The sequence below is a fragment of the Pristis pectinata genome, chromosome 6, assembly GCF_009764475.1.
Source record: "Pristis pectinata isolate sPriPec2 chromosome 6, sPriPec2.1.pri, whole genome shotgun sequence".
In the NCBI taxonomy this organism is placed as follows: Eukaryota; Metazoa; Chordata; class Chondrichthyes; order Rhinopristiformes; family Pristidae; genus Pristis; species Pristis pectinata.
This window is the reverse complement of record NC_067410.1, coordinates 39221198-39237817: the sequence shown is the minus strand read 5'-3', so window position 1 is coordinate 39237817 and position 16620 is coordinate 39221198. Positions and strand designations below refer to the sequence as shown.

At 41.5% G+C, this 16620-nt stretch overlaps 1 protein-coding gene across 22 annotated transcripts in view; it reads left to right on the top strand.

The window, feature by feature from the left end:
• Positions 1 to 16620, top strand: part of chl1b (cell adhesion molecule L1-like b) — a 689122-nt gene that overhangs the window by 364108 nt on the left and 308394 nt on the right. For all 22 annotated transcript variants that reach the window (XM_052017114.1, XM_052017111.1, XM_052017119.1 and 19 more), the window contains 2 exons: positions 5346 to 5457; positions 6326 to 6492. In XM_052017114.1, coding sequence (XP_051873074.1) covers positions 5346 to 5457; positions 6326 to 6492 — 279 coding nt within the window. The remainder of the gene's footprint in view (positions 1 to 5345; positions 5458 to 6325; positions 6493 to 16620) is intronic.

Sequence of the window (16620 nt, the reverse complement as noted above, 5' to 3'; positions counted from 1 at the left end):
CACTACCTGCTGCGACACTGTCTCACATTCATGTGCAGAAGTCTGCGACATGCAGCTGTATACACTGCAGCGAACTGGCAGTTCTCTATTGACCCACCAGCCAGCCATCAGCACAATCAGGCCTTTTATATGAATGATATTGATCTATTCCTTTTTGAAGATAGTCTAATCCCGATGAACCTTTCTCCATCCTCATCCCATAAGGCCAGCTTCATTTTCTAAAGGTTTATCAAAATGGATGAAACATTTAGAATTGGTAGGAAGATTACCCAGGGAGCTTGTTTTACTTATGATATAACTTACAAAATCAATATGGGAGGCTGTGAAATCTTTGCTATTTATCTTCAACAACATCAAAAGGTGAATATATACAACGTTTAATTGGTTAAATAAAGTTCTTGCCTTCTATGTTAGAAAAAGTTTTTAAAAAACTTTGCTAAAATGTCTAAATCAGATTGTTTCATGGCCTTAATTTGAATATATGCATATATTTTGACCTCTAATTGGCCAAATTGCCTTGGCAGGCACGGTAGTGTAGCGGTTAGCGTAATGCTTTACAGCGCCAGTGACCCGGGTTCAAATCCGGCCACTGTCTGTAAGGAGTTTGTACGTTCTCCCCATGTGTCTGCGTGGGTTTCCTCCGGGTGCTCCGGTTTCCTCCCACATTCCAAAGACGTACGGGTTAGGAAGTTGTAGGCATGCTGTGTTGGCGTCAGAAGCGTGGCGACACTTGCGGGCTGCCCCCAGCACACTCTACACAAAAGATGCATTTCACTGTGTGTTTCGATGTACATGTGATGAATAAAGATACCTTTTTCTTTTCTTAATTCTTCAAATGTTGCTGTTGAGAAAAATGGTTTGAGTGAATTGGTCTGTCCAGAGGTCATCTCACATGTGAATTGTGTTTCATTAATTAAGTGCTAACTCAAAATTGTGTCTTCAACATGCAAAACAAGTTAAACAGGTCTATCTCACGCTTGATTTAAAATGATGTATTTTAGAAGACATTTTCAGCCAGATAAAGCTGTGTCAAATAATCTGGAACTCAATTTGAATGCAGTGAGTCTAAGCAAACCAAATAAAATCTGAAAGGAAGCAGAAATCAGAACTGAGCAATAGCTCGATAAGGTGAAGGTAAAGTAGGGTAAATATTTCAGTGACTGGGAGAAGTTGGAAGGTTTCAGAAGATCAACTTGGAAACACTTCATTTAAACAGCTTAAGTAAAGCAGTTTGCACATCTGCTCCATTTATCACGAATGCATGTGAAATAATAGGCACAAATCACAGCACAGTTGTCAGCAGACTGAATTGTTGCTTCAGTAACATTTCATTGCAGTGACTCTGAGTTTACCCATACTCTCCCTGAAGACAATAGCTGAAAAGGAAGAAACATTGAACAGAATTGATGGAGAGGGACTCAGTAGTTGTTGGCAGCAATTGATCAGTTTTACTTTCTGGGCATTGTTGGAAAGGGCAGCATTTAACAAGCATCCCAAATTATCCTTGATAAAATGGTCCCGAGCCCCCTGCTTGAAGCACCGTGGTTCTTGTGGTGAAGGTGTGCTACACTACTTGTAAGTAAGCAATCCTAAGACCTCGTTCCAGCAACAATAAAGAAGTTATTGTGCTTCCAAGTCAGAATGGTGATTGGGAAGGAAACTTGTACGACCATTTGTTCCCATACAACTACCACCCATATCCTCCTGAGTGGTAGAGCTTGTGATTCTGGAGGATTGTTGAAGATTCCATGGAGGGGTTATGGCTGTGCATGTTGTAGATGGCACACAGTGTTGTTGTGGTTTAGACAACCAAATGGGTTGCTTTGTACTCTATGGTGTTGAACTTCTTGGGTGTTCACTGGACCAGGATCTTTCTCTGAGAAGCCCCTGCGGTAGCTGGTGTTCGACAGCCAGCCCACATTAGGACCCTCATGGGCAACCCCAACGGCGACAGACCTGGTGGCCACTCTGCTATTATTGCTTGGGAGCAAGACGTTTTGACATCAACATCACTGCACTGAGTGGAACAAGATGAACAGGAGATGGACGCCCTAAACAAAAAATGCACCGGCACACTTTCTTCTGGAGGAGCAAACCAGAAGAGGAACTCTCTGCTTTGCCATCAGAATGAGCTAGTTCACCTTGAGGCTATGCCTCAGAAATGCATAGAAGCCCCATGTAAGCAGTGGATGTGGTGCAGCACCTCACAACCTACCCGCTGCTGCCTCGATGGGCACCCTTACTCCATCTGTGAAAGAATCTGCAGTTCCCATATTGGCCTTTTCAGTTACTTCAGTACTCTCAAAACTGGGGTAGAAGCAAGTCACCCCAGGTCTTGAGAGACTAAAGAAGATGATCTAATCCAGACCTGAGGAGAATCTTCCATCACACCCCTGACTTTTGCCTGGTATTTGGTGAAAATGCCATGAAGTGTTTGGAAGTGAGTCACACTCTGCAGAATACCCAGCCACTGACTTCTGGTGGTCACCAAAGTAAATGTGGTTAGTAGTTGTCCTCCAACAATCACAGTCATCTTCAATTGTTCCAAGCATGACCCCAAGGAGTGCATTCTCATTCCCAAGTACAGAGACAGGAATAGGACAAACAGCCCCCTCCCCGTCCACCCACATCACCGTTTGCTCAGCTTCCTCGTGTTCAAAACTCCACCTCTGTCAGCTGTGAATGTACTCAAGGACAGAGCAGCCACAGCCCTTGGAGAATTCCAGAGATGTACAACTCTCTGAAAAGGCATTTCTCATCATCTTGGCTCCAAATGTCCAGCCTTTCTTCATGGTTCTACAATCCGCACTCAAGTAGTCTTGTGGCCCCTTAAGCTCAGAATCACTTCATTCTTCTGAACTCCAATGAGTATCAGGCAACGTCGTTCAATGTCTCTCACAGATCTCTCGCAAATCAATCAGTGACCTCAAGGCCTGTATGTCCTTTGTAAGGTATGGAGGTCAAGGCTGCACACGGTACCCCCAAATGTGGCGTCCTCAAAGCCCTGTAAACCTCAGTAAAGCTTCCCTCCATTTGTCTTCCTCACCCAGTCAGATGTTGCTGTGATGTTAAGAGCAGTCGGGAATTGAGATCACTTGTCTTTGATTAGTCGTTTCTCCAAGTCTGACTTCATGAACTCTGGAACCGTGAGCTGAACCAAACCCAGACTGTGTAATTGGCTATTGATTGGATTTATCATTTCTAGAGAACATGCAGCTACACAGGAGAGCTTCATGCTTTTATTTCTGGACCACACCTGATATATTCTCAGGTGTTGTATCCTTAGCCGTATACAGCACAGTCACCCTTTTCTTGAGAACTGATGGGTGAATCAAATTGCCTTACGACTGGCTTCTGTGACAGTGAAGCAATTCTGTCAGAAGGTGACTGCAAGTATTTCAGTCTTTTGTCTTCATAAGATGATAAGATAAGATATCTTTATTAGTCACATGTACATCGAAACACACAGTGAAATGCATCTTTTGCGTAGAGTGTTCTGGGGGAAGCCCGCAAGTGTCACCACGCTTCCGGCGCCAACATACAGTAGCCTGCCCACAACTTCCTAACCTGTACATCTTTGGAATGTGGGAGGAAACCGGAGCACCCAGACGAAACCCACGCAGACCCAGGGAGAACGTACAAACTCCTCACAGACAGCGGCCAGAATTGAACCCGGGTCGCTGGCGCTGTTATAGCGTTACACTAACCAGCTCCGACTGTGTTAAGGGTGGCATGCATATGGAGCTTTATCTGTCTGTGAGCTGTTAAATTCTCCACCACCTTTCATAACTGAACACAGGACTGCAGAGCTATTTGCTGGACTGTCTGCTGCAGCTGATGTCCAGCAGATTCTCATGGATGTTCAATATTGAGCTGCCTATTCTGAACCTATCCCTTTTAGCACAATGGTAGCCACTCGGCAGTGGGAAGACATGACACAAGGATGATGCTGCCATTACTGCAACCAGTAGTGTACAAAACAGATACAGCTGTGACAGGTCATTTGGTGAGGATGAAGTAGGAATTTCCCTCTGCTTTGTTCTCTCACCAACTGCTGCAGACCTAGTTTGACAGCAATGGCTTTCAGGACTTGGTCAATCTGGCCAGTGGTGGGGCTACCAACTCACTCCTGGGACTGAGGTCATATCCCCCACCCAGAGTAGATTCTGTACTCTAATTGTCCTTGACTGATGTCAGATCCCTCAGCAAAGGCATAGTGTCAATCCCTTGGCTTTGCACCACTTAATGCCATGAGACTTCATGGGTTGTGGAGCTTCTGATGAGAGCTCCCAAGGTCTGTGCTTTCCAAACACTGTACATTATCATGTTGGCACTTGTGACGGAAGAAGATGCATTGAGGGATCACGATGGAGGAGTCAGGGACATTTGATGAAAGGTGTGATTTTGTAAATGTGATCATATCAGGCTCTTGCTTGACAAGTCGTTGTGACAGCTCTCCCTGTTCAGGCAATGTCACCATATGTTCATGAGGACTTTGCAAGGTTGGTGGGACTGGGAGTGCCCTTCACCAGTACTGCATGATCTGTCAGGTTTTATTCTGAATGTACTTTGTCATGAAAACTAAGAATAACTGATTGGTTTGCTGGACCATTTCAGAAGACAGTTAAGAATTATTGCTGCTGTGCTGAACTAATACAAAGACCTGATTGGATAAAGACTGCAGTTTTCCATCCTTAGATGAGATTGGTGAATCAGATGGCTGTTTATCCTATCCTGTAGTTTCACACTCACCATTATTGATTCAACCTTATTCTTTATTATTTCAATTAATTGAATTTAAATTCTCCAGGTGTCATGGTAGGATCTGAACTTGCATCTTCAATTAGTTAGAGTAGACTCTGCAATATTTAAAAACTGCTGTCCCTGATCTCTAATTATTCATATTGATATCACTACCTTCAACCGATTCAGGTTTCATAAGCTTCTGATAAGTTTTTGACAGCTAAATCAGCTGATTAAGACAAGCATCACTTCGGACACCCGTGAATCACACATGAAAAATTTCCCAAACATTGCCCTGTCAGTTTGTTGATCATTGGCTGGTCCAGATCTCTCAACCACATTGCTTGCAGGCCCCACAGCCACCTTTGACAGAAGTAGATCTCAGTAGATTTCTTTTTATATATAATGTTGTGAGTTGCATTCAGTGTGTCGATATATTTATCAATCTGGTCGATCAGAGTTCCAAGAAGCTCTTGAATAGTAACTGGTAAAAAGCACATGCTTAAAATAATGTTAAGCTTCAAACGTTTAGAGGTCCTCAAAACCTGCAGGAAATAATCCTTTTGCATTTAATTTTATTTTTTCTCACTATTCACCAACAGATCTTGCACCAATGATGCTGACTCCTGATGACCAGATATATATTGCAATAGAAGGAAAAGTAGCTTATCTTTACTGTAAAGTGTTTGGCTCTCCTTCACCCACTGTACGTTGGTAAGAATTTGTTTCGTTTAGAAGAAAGTATATCTTGTACAATTCTACTATCAGTGGATCCAGTGGGGTGATCCTCTGACCAGTTTTTCTAAGTCATTTGGCAGAATGCCTCACCACCAGTGTTTTCAAACAAGCACCAAGATATTGCTTGGTTGATGGTGAGAAAGGCCCTCCGCATCTGTTCTTTCAGGTATGATCAGTGTATTTACCACACCACATGCTGCCCTCATTCTGGATGCACTGGAAATCAAACCATTACTCATCTCCTCAGCAATTGTGTCTTTGCGAGGAAGGTCTGGGATAAGATGCAGGGGGGTATTTGTTGAGGTTTGTCCCAGGCAGCTGTGTAACAGAAGACTCTGTGCAATACAGGCTGTTGCCAGGGAAACACATCAGATGAATGTCACCTGCTGCTGGAAAGCAGTCAGCACAGTGAAAGACAGCCTCTCATCTGCCTCAAACTCACCGGCCTTCCAGAGCAAGGTGTTGTCCATGATGGAGTGCTGCAAGCTGGCTTGGTGTAAGGTCCAGCTAGTCACACTGAAGCAGGGTTACCGCCACAGCAAGTTGTCTGCGGGTTTTGGACCATCCTGCCAAATCAAACAGATTAATCAAAGTCAGTGTGAGAACCCCATTACACATTGCTTTCAGATTATAACTGCATGAAAACAGAATGTTAAATAATGGGAATAATGTAACTTATTATGAACGTATTAACCTGAATGTTCTGTATTACATACTTATAATCTTTTTGCTTTAAAACATAATGCAGAGTTTAACCCCCAAAATATTAAGTACTGTATCATCATCTTTATTCTGTTTATACATTTTAAATTAATGTGAACTTTTCCAATGTTCTTGTTCCAAGGTTAAAGGAAGACAAGGAAACAGAAGTTGAGGGCATGAATTATTTTAAGCATACAAATGGTACTTTGGAAATAAAGGATGTTCAGAGGGAAGATGCCGGATTCTACACTTGTTGGGCAAGTAATGTACTGGGAAATGACACCACTACCTGCATGTTAGAAGTCAGGGGTAAGTTGATTTAGTCCATTTAGCTGTGATTTTTCTTGATATATCTAATCTATAAAATCGTGAATTTATACCTAAACTACTTTAAACAATAGTGGAATAATTTTAACTGGTCTTTTTTCCAAGATGATTTAAAGAATATTGCATAGGAAACAATTCTAATTTAGCATTAATAATGAATAATTTTTCACTTCTTCTCCCTCAATTTAAGAATTTTCTCCTTGTGAACCATCACTGCAATGTAATTGACTCTTTGGCATATCTGTTCTTAATTTACAAGCCTTTTTTTCACAGTGATGAACGATGCTGAGTTTTAGCAATAAATTGCAATTTAGATTCCAGTCAAGTGGTGAGTGATTTTTTGTTGCACAGCTGCTCAATTGTGTGAACAAAAATCACAATCAACACTACTTATAATGATCTATGAGGGTGGAAGTGAAGTGGGGGGCGGTTGTGGGTAAGAGATGGTGAAAGATAATGGAGGGGTGGAGGGGAGAATGCAGGATCCATAGCAGGATTGGGAGCGGAGAAATGATTAGACCTGAGAGACAGAGAGAGAGAGAGAGATCTTGTGTATTTCACTCTGTCAGTACCCTGAGAGGGTGCATTATGTAATTTTATTATCCTATTTTAAAACTCTGTTGTTAATAAAACAATATTTTGTTATTTCAGAAATTTGCTTTGATGATTTTTAAGTGTTTAGGTATTTTTGACTGAAATTCATGAGCTCTGGAACTCGACCAGAGTTTTTATATCAAGACTAATGGGGAAAAAACTTTTTATTTTTGCTTAATTAAACATTTTTTTTGGTATGTAACCACTTCATAAATTGAGAGTTACCTGTAATGTTTTAATAAACTGTGTATAAGATTATCAACAATAGCAGTCATTGATACATAAAAATCTGCAACTTCCAACTTCAGTGTCTGGTACCCCTTCACATATATAATCCAACATTGTGTTTTTCTTGAAAGTACGATTCATTTTGTGGCTGAGTATTGGTAAAACTTTCTACTGGTGAATCAGAAGACGAGATGTGATTGCATTTTTTGTCAGGCTTAGCAACAGTGATGTTATCCTGGAAATTGCAATTGTTGTGATGGCAAGACTGTCTGCACACGTTGTCTGTACTGTGTGAAGACAGCAGCATGTTGTGATGTCTGTACATGCACCGTTAATGGTAGAAAGTTGGTGTCAATGACATCCTGCTCTCTGCAGGGGGCAATCTTGTAGCCTTTACAGATGTATTTGATACAGAATCAGTTAGTTAACAAAAACTTCAACTTCTAAAGTAGTATTTCACACTGAAAAAGATTGAAACATTACACCTTGTTGAATGACTTATAATTTCATAACGATGTATTCAGCAACTTCATGGTCCCTAAAAAAATAATTTTCTAGGTGCAGCATGTCGTCTGCTCAATTTCAAGATAAAAATTCCATTCATTTTTAAAATATTTATTTTTTTAATGTATATTCATTATTTTCGGGCTTCTAAATTGCACGAGAATCGTTCAGTCTTTATTTTGTTCTCTGTGAAATGTTAATAATACTTTATAACCCTGAGGTTTGCTCATTGTGAGAACTATTCAGACTGATTGGCTGCGAAGCCTGCTGGATGCCATGGTATCTCAATAGCACAGGCTCCCAACAGAATGTGCCCGATTGCAAATCATGTCAGAATAGACCAATCAATTTCAAAGAGTCTGCAAACATTTTGAAGGGAACTTCCACTGACGGCAAAGTCCTTTTGCTGCTACTAAGAATCTAGGCTGATGTGATATATATTAAATATATGAGTATTGTATGTAAATTAATTTATCATTTCTAAATTATTTTATTTGAGAGAAACACAACACTGAAACAGGATGTTTGATACTGTGAATCTCTCCTGGTTATACTTGACATGTATCCTCCGTTGCTCATTCTTCGCGTTAGCCTTTCAGTGTTTGTTTTTGTTTAGCGTGGTAACAGGCCCTTCCGGCCCAACGAGTCCGCGCCGCCCATTTTAAACCCAAATTAACCTACCCGTACGTCTTTGCAATGTGGGAGGAAACCGGAGCACCCGGAAGAAACCCATGCAGACACGGGAGAACGTACAAACTCCTTACAGACAGCGACGGGAATCGAACCCCGATCACTGGCGCTGTAATAGCGTCGCGCTAACCGCTATGCTACCATGCCTTTTCCTTATTACAACTATGTCCCTCCACCATTCCCCATTGGCACAGAGTTCCACATTCAAACCATTTAAAAGATCCTTCCTCTTATTACCTTACTGGATTTGTTAGTTGTATTTATCCTGTATTTCTGGTCCTTTGTTACATTCCAGGTTACCTTACCAAACCCATTCATGAGTTTAAAAGGCCTTTAATCAGTCACTTGCAAGTATTCTCTTTTGTAAAGAATAGACCCCAAACCTATTCAGTTTTTACTATTAGTTGTAATCTCTCTGGCCTAGTAAATCATTTTTGTGCATTCTCCAGTGCTTCACTTTGTAGAATAGAGACCAGAACAGTGCACAGTACATCAAATGTGGCTTCACCACGACTCTGCACATTCAATTTCCCTTCCTTTTGATTCTACACCCCCTAGAAATATATCCCGTACTTTGCTTTATTAATGACTCATGACTTGCTACTTGTATTCAAAGATCTCTCTGCTCTGCTTCCTCAGTCAGTTTTTATTTAAGGAATAGTTGATGTTTCTTCCTTACCATAATACCCTTGTTTGTGTAAAAATTAATTTACAACTTATCTGCCCTGTCTCTGAGTTTTCTAATGTCTCCTTGGGTAATGCTCCATTCTTCCCTAGTGTTAACTCTATCCCACCAGTCTGGGAATATCTGCAATTTTTTTTATATTCAGCTATTTGCTACAATACCCAAATCATTATAATCTGCATTATGAATAAAAGTGATTCCAGCATTAATCCCCATGGAATACCTCCCTCCTATCTGAGTAACTACTTTACTATTAGTCACTGCTTGCTATTCTTAGGCAATTCACTTTCAGTTCAGCTGTTCCCTGATTGGCAATGCCCCAAACTTTGGGCCTCCAGTTAATACAGTGGGCCGGAACATGCAGACCCACATGCAAGCTCTTGACTGGAATGAATGCAAAGTCCCGATCTCAATGGGCCTCCAGGTCCAGATGGCAAGTTGGCATCAGGTGGTGCAGTGCAATGTCCTTGCCCCTTGACAGGAGACAAAGGTGTGGGTGGAGCTTTGCAAGCTGCAAAGTTGTCGTGGATGTAAACAGTTTTAAAGCGCCTCTGACATTCATGTAGATGGTATCCTTGGCTTAATAAGCAGAGGTTTTAAGCTGTCGGTTTGGGGGAGTAGTGGTTCTAAGTTACGATCAGGTTGACTAGAAGCTTGGCTGCCTGTGGAAGGGGAAGACTTGAACATGAGGTTGCAGCTGCGGCCCAAGTAGGTTTAGTAGAGGCAACAGAAGCGGCCACTGGCCATGGGAGATGGAAGTGTGCTGCTGATGGCAAAAGGTGACAAGTGCTTGGTTGGGTCTCAGTAATTCAGTGGCCGCGGGCCCTTGCGTGGATGCAAAGGGAGATGGAGATGGTGGTGTGGGGAGGGAGGGGGTGTGCAGGTGGTCGAGAAGTTGGATGAGTATGAGGATTGGGGTGAACTTGCATGTTTACCTTGTTGGATCTCCTCCTCCTGCACCAGGTTTGTTCAGATTTAAGGTAATTGGCAAAATAAGGAAAAGTGAGTGCACATATTTATTTTGACATCGCATGTTGTTACGTTCTAGACTGCACAAAGTGAAGCAGGTTCAGTAACACCTTTCAAAAAGGAATTGGATAAATACTTCAAAGAGTAAGTTTTCAGGGTTGTGGTGTAAAAGCAGGTGAATAGACTATTCACATAGTTCTTTCAATGAACTACCACACTCAAAATCAGCTGACTGGCCTCTTTTTGCGCTTTAGAATTTTACGATTCCAGGAAATTGGATCCCAATTTGTTACCTGAATTTTGCCCAATATTTAAATTACCAGATGCAATGTGAATGTTCCATAAGGGTTTACCTCAGCTCAGAAGCAAATTGAAAGAGAAATTTTCAGTTTGAAAATTAATGTTTTGAATATACTAACAGTGCAGTTTGCAGCTGATGTTTCCACATTAACCCCTGTTAAACTCTAATCTGCACTTTAGTACACCAGTCACCATAATTAGGTAGCAGTAGTATTGGACTGGATCTTGCACTATAACCACATGCAATTGTTGTGTAATATTTCACCACAGATGTAACTTTTCTTGGATGTAGTTTCAGATTATGGAAGTGGCATTTCTAATCATAGTTATTTTTTCAGAAAGAAGCTGTCTTCTTTTCCAGCTTTAACATTTTAATATTTGATGGCAGATGACTGCATGACCTCTTAAGCCATTTAAAACTATATACTAGCAGTAGTAGGACGGTAATCGACATTGTCTGCATGTTTAGAACATATATTGATAAATTTTACTTTTACTTAATTTAAAAATTATGCAAAAAACAACCAAGTGCCATTTTCACTTTCAGTACTTCTGCTTCTGGATTTGCAGGCTTATAACTGAAGCTTCAGTGTAAGCCCGCAGGTGGAGCTGTTGTATTAAACGGATGAGATAAGCTCAGCAGTACTATCAGCCGGAAGTTAGTGGTACTACAGGCCAAGCAGCAGGAGTGAAACTGGTCCAAGAGAGGGCCTCGCTCTCCCGCAGAGACGCACACTGACTGAGAGGATGCTGGGTTGCAGAGGGAGCCCAGACAGAGGTCTGGGTAGTGGGGAAGGGTGTCCAGACCCACTAGCGGGATGCAGATTTTCCTGGTGAGACAACACACGGGCAAATCAATGTCAGTGTCCTCTCCTAGGGCAACATCAAGGCTCTGAACATCCTCATCTAGCCCTCCAAAACTAACTCCAAGACCAGCTGATTACACTGACCACGGTTGCTGTGAGAGATTTGCTGGTAGAAAAGGCCTTTCTCAAAGCCTGCACGAAGATGTGTAATATCCTCACCAACTGAAGGTAGTCACAAGCCAGGGACTGCTCAAAATGGAGAAAGTGCTTCCAGACTAATACTGAGCACATCAAGTTTCTGTGATGGGAGCAGGAGGCCGGGGAGCACACAACATCCCAGACAACTCAAGTACTACCTGCCCTACCAGTGACAGAATCTATGGGTCCCACATACGCCTACAGTACTGAAGCAGAAGCAAGTCATCCTCACCTCAGAGGGTCTACCTAAGAAGAAGAAGCTTTATTGCCCCTGAAAAGGTGCTGCCTTTAAATAGCCGAAGGCCTTTGTAACATATTTTCAAATTTAAGCTATCAGTGGTCATGGTCAGAATTGGAGGTCATTCAAATGGAAAATACGGATGTACACGCAAAGCCTGCCTTGCCCCAATTTGCCTCCATTTCAGAGACAATCACATGTCCTCACCACGAGAGACAAATATTATTTTAATTTCCTATGATGTTATCACTGAGCTACAGCATATATACATGTATGTGGAGCTCAATGTCAGAATCTGATTGTACTGAGACTTTCCAGCAAAGCACTGGGGAATTCACTTCTCCCAGATGTGGTACTGGCACTCTGACCCCATAGACTTCAATGGAGATTCCCAGCCCCGGAGATCAGATGGGAAAAGGTAGGCTCAGTTGTTTATCTTCTCACATTCTTTACAAAGCAGCCTACTTGATGAGTATCTCATCAACCACCATATACATTTACTGCCTCCACCACCATTGCATGATGTCGACAGTCAACAAAATGCACTGAATTTATTCATCCAGGCTACTCCAACAGCACTTACCTTCAAGAAGAACAAGGGCTGCAGGTGTATAGGAACACCTCCACCTCCAGGTTTCCCCACCAAGTTGCACACCATCAAGACTTGGAAATACTTCTTTGTCTCTTCTCAAGGGTATTTAGGGATGAGCAAATAAATGCTGGTCGTGCCAGCAGTGGTCAGATCCTGAAAAATGAGTAAAACAAAAGTGACTGGCAAAGAGATTTGAGGCAACAGGAGGAAAAACGCTTCCAAAGAACAAGTGGTCATGCCCTGAAATCCGCCGTCTGACAAGATAGTATGGAGAGAACCAATCACTACTTTCACAAGGAAACTCGTCAGGTATTCGAAAGTGGAAAAAATGCAGGACCAAAGAGAAAGAATAGTAAAACGGAACAGGATTGACGAGAATGATTTTGCAGAGAACTTGTGTAGGTTGAACAGGCTGACTGGCCATCTGTGCTGCAACAATTCTATGGCTCCTTGATTCCACCAAGGATGATAATAGAAAGAATTTAGTGAAGCTTTGAGTGACAAATGTCCTTCGTTATGTGAATATGCAAAAATTATAGATAAGTGACCACAGATGTTAAATTAGGCAACCAAGATAACTCAAAGCAGACATTGTTCAGGAATCATTCGGCTTCTTTTAAGGTTCTCATACAGGACTTACAGGTCAATGTTTGGCCAACGTTTGGTCCAGCTTTGTAATAATTGACTGAAAATACATCTAAAAGTGAAATTCAAATGCCACAACTCTCACCATAGTGAACATTGCAATGAAACACACCTGTTTTCCCAGAAAATTAAACCTTGAAGAGAATTACTAACCGGATGCAATCAGTACAATTGTATTCAAGGATCCGGTCACTTTACAGTTTTTTCCTGAAGTCGTTCAGCTTGACAACAGTGGCACTCTTTAGCAGGGAGTTTTATAATTCAAAGGTCAGCCCTTTGAATGGTAAAAACTGAAATTCCGATTTAACCACGTCTTCCTGAACCAGAGCACTTGGCTTTGATTTCCCAATCTAATGCTTTGTTTAATTTTCCAGTGCACAATGCTACTATGAAACTTAATTTGTGAGACAATTGCAATTACCAAAATGATTTCCATCTGCAAGTTCTTGTCATGCTGCCTAATTGAAGAAAAAAAGAACCTCTATGCATATTTCACATTTCTGACAAAAAAAGTTTTCAGCCATTTTCTTGTAGTTGGCTCTAGGGAGTATAATTATCCCAGAACAGTTGGGCTCATTAAAAATAGATGATACATTAAAGCAGAATTCTGCTTATCATGAAAGGAAATTTTACTGTTGGATAACATAGGAAGATTGATTGCAGTTATATTCATATCATTTTTGTGCAATTATATAGTTTCACGTCACATGGGACACCCTGTGCATGTGGAGTGAGCAACTGGGATGGATTGTGACAGGTGGAATCTATTCTACCTTCATAACTGAAACTTGTACAGGCTCTTCGTGTGTTTTCCCTTCCACCACCCACACTGACTATTTCAGGGTGTGAAGCATTTAGGCACAATGTTAATGAAGCTTGCAGATATCACCAAATTTTACTATGAATGGATGAGAATATCTTATAACATTGGAGCATGCTGTCACTGCTGCTGTAAATTAAAGCTAAACTTAAAAAAAACCTTAACAATGATCATTTTGCTGAATTGAGTAAAATTTTTTGTCAAAGCTAGAATAAAAAGGAAGCAAATCAGACAGTATACTGACAGGATTCAGCAATTGTTTCATTACCTTACCTTACTTGTGTATCACTCAGTCTTATTGACTGCACTGGCGGGGAATCGACCATTGTCGACCTGCTACATGAATGATGCAGAGTGACTGATTACACTTGCCAAGTATTCAGCAGCAGTGACAATTTCTTTGCCACCAGCTCCTCACACATTGCTCCAAGAATTGGCTGTAGAGAGTACGCTAACCCTGGATGTGTGTGATATGGCATGTGAAACTGTATCTGCTGACTGATGTAAGCTTGGTCGCCCAGGCTGGTGAGCTGATGTTCTGGAAGCTAGTTTCATCTTTCCTTTCTCACTGACGGGTGATAGCCAATTGAAGCCTTCGTCCAGTTGGGCTGCCTGCTGGGCTGTGTGTGACCTCTCGGGATTGGATCCTTGCTTGTTGTCTGGTGAGCTAGCTGACCCTTGACTTCTCAGTTCCCAGCTACATTCAGTGAGGTTGGAACCTGATAATAATGCAGCCCTCTTAATGCTGGTGGTAGATAGACATCGAGGTCATTCTGCTCACCCCAGGCCCATTTTGCATGGAACTGAAAAAATTCTCATTTGACAATAATTATCTGTTTGTTGGACATGCATATAATTTTAAGTATTTAGAGATAATTTTTGATCAATTATTTGTGACATTAATTGAAAGGTAATGCCTAAATTCTATACATTTCACAACCATAAGCATTGCTACCCATACCCACTATGCAAGTAGAAGAAAAAGTAATTCATGTACAGCATAAATTACAAGAGACCACATGAAAGAAAATGCATGAATAAATTGTCATTTTGCTTAAAGAGGTTAAAGGATAATCTGGTGGGTGACTTGGTAGTGACTCAGGTCTGTATGGAAGGTTAGGCATAAGAACATCTTGAAAGAGGTCATTGTGTAGTATGGCAGGCAGTATACCTATTGGAGCATTGCAGAGAAATAACAGATCAGTCAGATAAAGAGACCTCAGTGAACCGAAACACTCAGATTTCAGAAAAGCATATAAAACACAGCCACTCACAAGATTAGTCCACAAATTTGGGAAAAACAGAGCCAGAGTATCCTCGAGCAGTAAGTTTACACTTATTGCTCAAGGATACTCAGGGAATTAAAAAGGTAGCTCCACATAGAGCTGTGTTAGCCTGGAAGGGGGTGATTAGTGGGCTGCTTTATGACAAAGTACTTAGATCTTCAATACAAATCAAAAGAGTGCGCACCTGTGGTGGAAATACTGTGCAGAAACTATTCCAGGAGAGTTCACAGAGGATGGAGGAAGGAAACCAATCCAGGAAGTAAAAGAATGAGCACTACTAAGAGATTGAAAGAAAGAAGAGCACATTGGAAATGTGCAGCGGGTCAGGCAGCATCTGCATCATGAGGAGCAGAACTAAAGTTTCAGGCCTTTCGGGTTAGAGGTCAAATATGGAAGATGGGAGAAGAGAGAAAACGAGTGTGTAGGAGGTAGGGAGGCAGCAGACATGAAATGACAAAAGGGACAACCGTGCAATACAAAAGGGCCTGGAACTGGGACAAACAGAAATAAGTCATGCGGTTATGAAATAGATCATGAGTTACAGACCAAACGCATCAGAAGGGATTTCTGGACGGAATGCAGGCAAAAGGGATTAGTGTAGGTCAGCGTGCAATTGGTTAACCAAAGGGTTTGACTGTATGACTCAGTGACTCGAAATGGCTAAAGGTTATTTGGGAAGTTTTGCAAGGGTCTTTAGTGGAAGAGACTTGGGTTAAGGAAAATAATTTCTGAAACCGGAGTTTGGGCAGTTCACAGCCCTGCCTGCAACGTTGAATAGAATGTGAGACAAAATACGGATGCTGAATTCTGAAGAAGATTAGGGGAGGATGAGAAGCCAAAGGAGGAGGACATTAGAAAAATTAATGAGGGATGGGCAAAAATGACAGTGAGATGGGTGATATTTCAGCAGTGAAAGTAAGCTGTCTTACTGCTGGTGATGGATTGGATGCGTGATTAAAAGTTCAGGCTTGGGTTGAACAGGATGCCAAAGTTTTGAATGATCCAGTTCAGCTTGAAGAAGTGGGTGGTCAGGGAAAGTGATAAATTCTGTGACAAGTGAGAAGAAACTGCGACAAGAATTGGAAACAAATAGCTTTGGTCTCCCTGACATTCAGACATTGGAAACTTTTATTCCTTGTGACTGCAAGTCAGATAGTACAGAGCTGCTTGAAGGAAATGATTGAAAGATTTTGCCAGGATCTGAAAGGATGCCAAACTGATGCTTCAATTATTTCACAAAGGACCAGAAGCAGTTGAATAAGAAGATGAAAGGCTGAAGAAAAGCTGGCTGGGAAAGACTGGAGTTAGGTGTATCGGGGCTGGGGCTGAGATGCGAAATTATTTGAAAGAATAATTGTGACCAGGGTGATTTATGCCTCCTTGATCTTTTCAGCAATAATGTTCGATATAGTAAACTCTCATCCACCTCATCGCGTAATCATTATTCAGCTCCACGGACCATACTTCAATGGTGTGTCTTACCTGTCTAAACCAACCAAAGCTATGATATGTTTGTGTTTAAGATACTGATTACGGCAGATGCAATATGTAATTA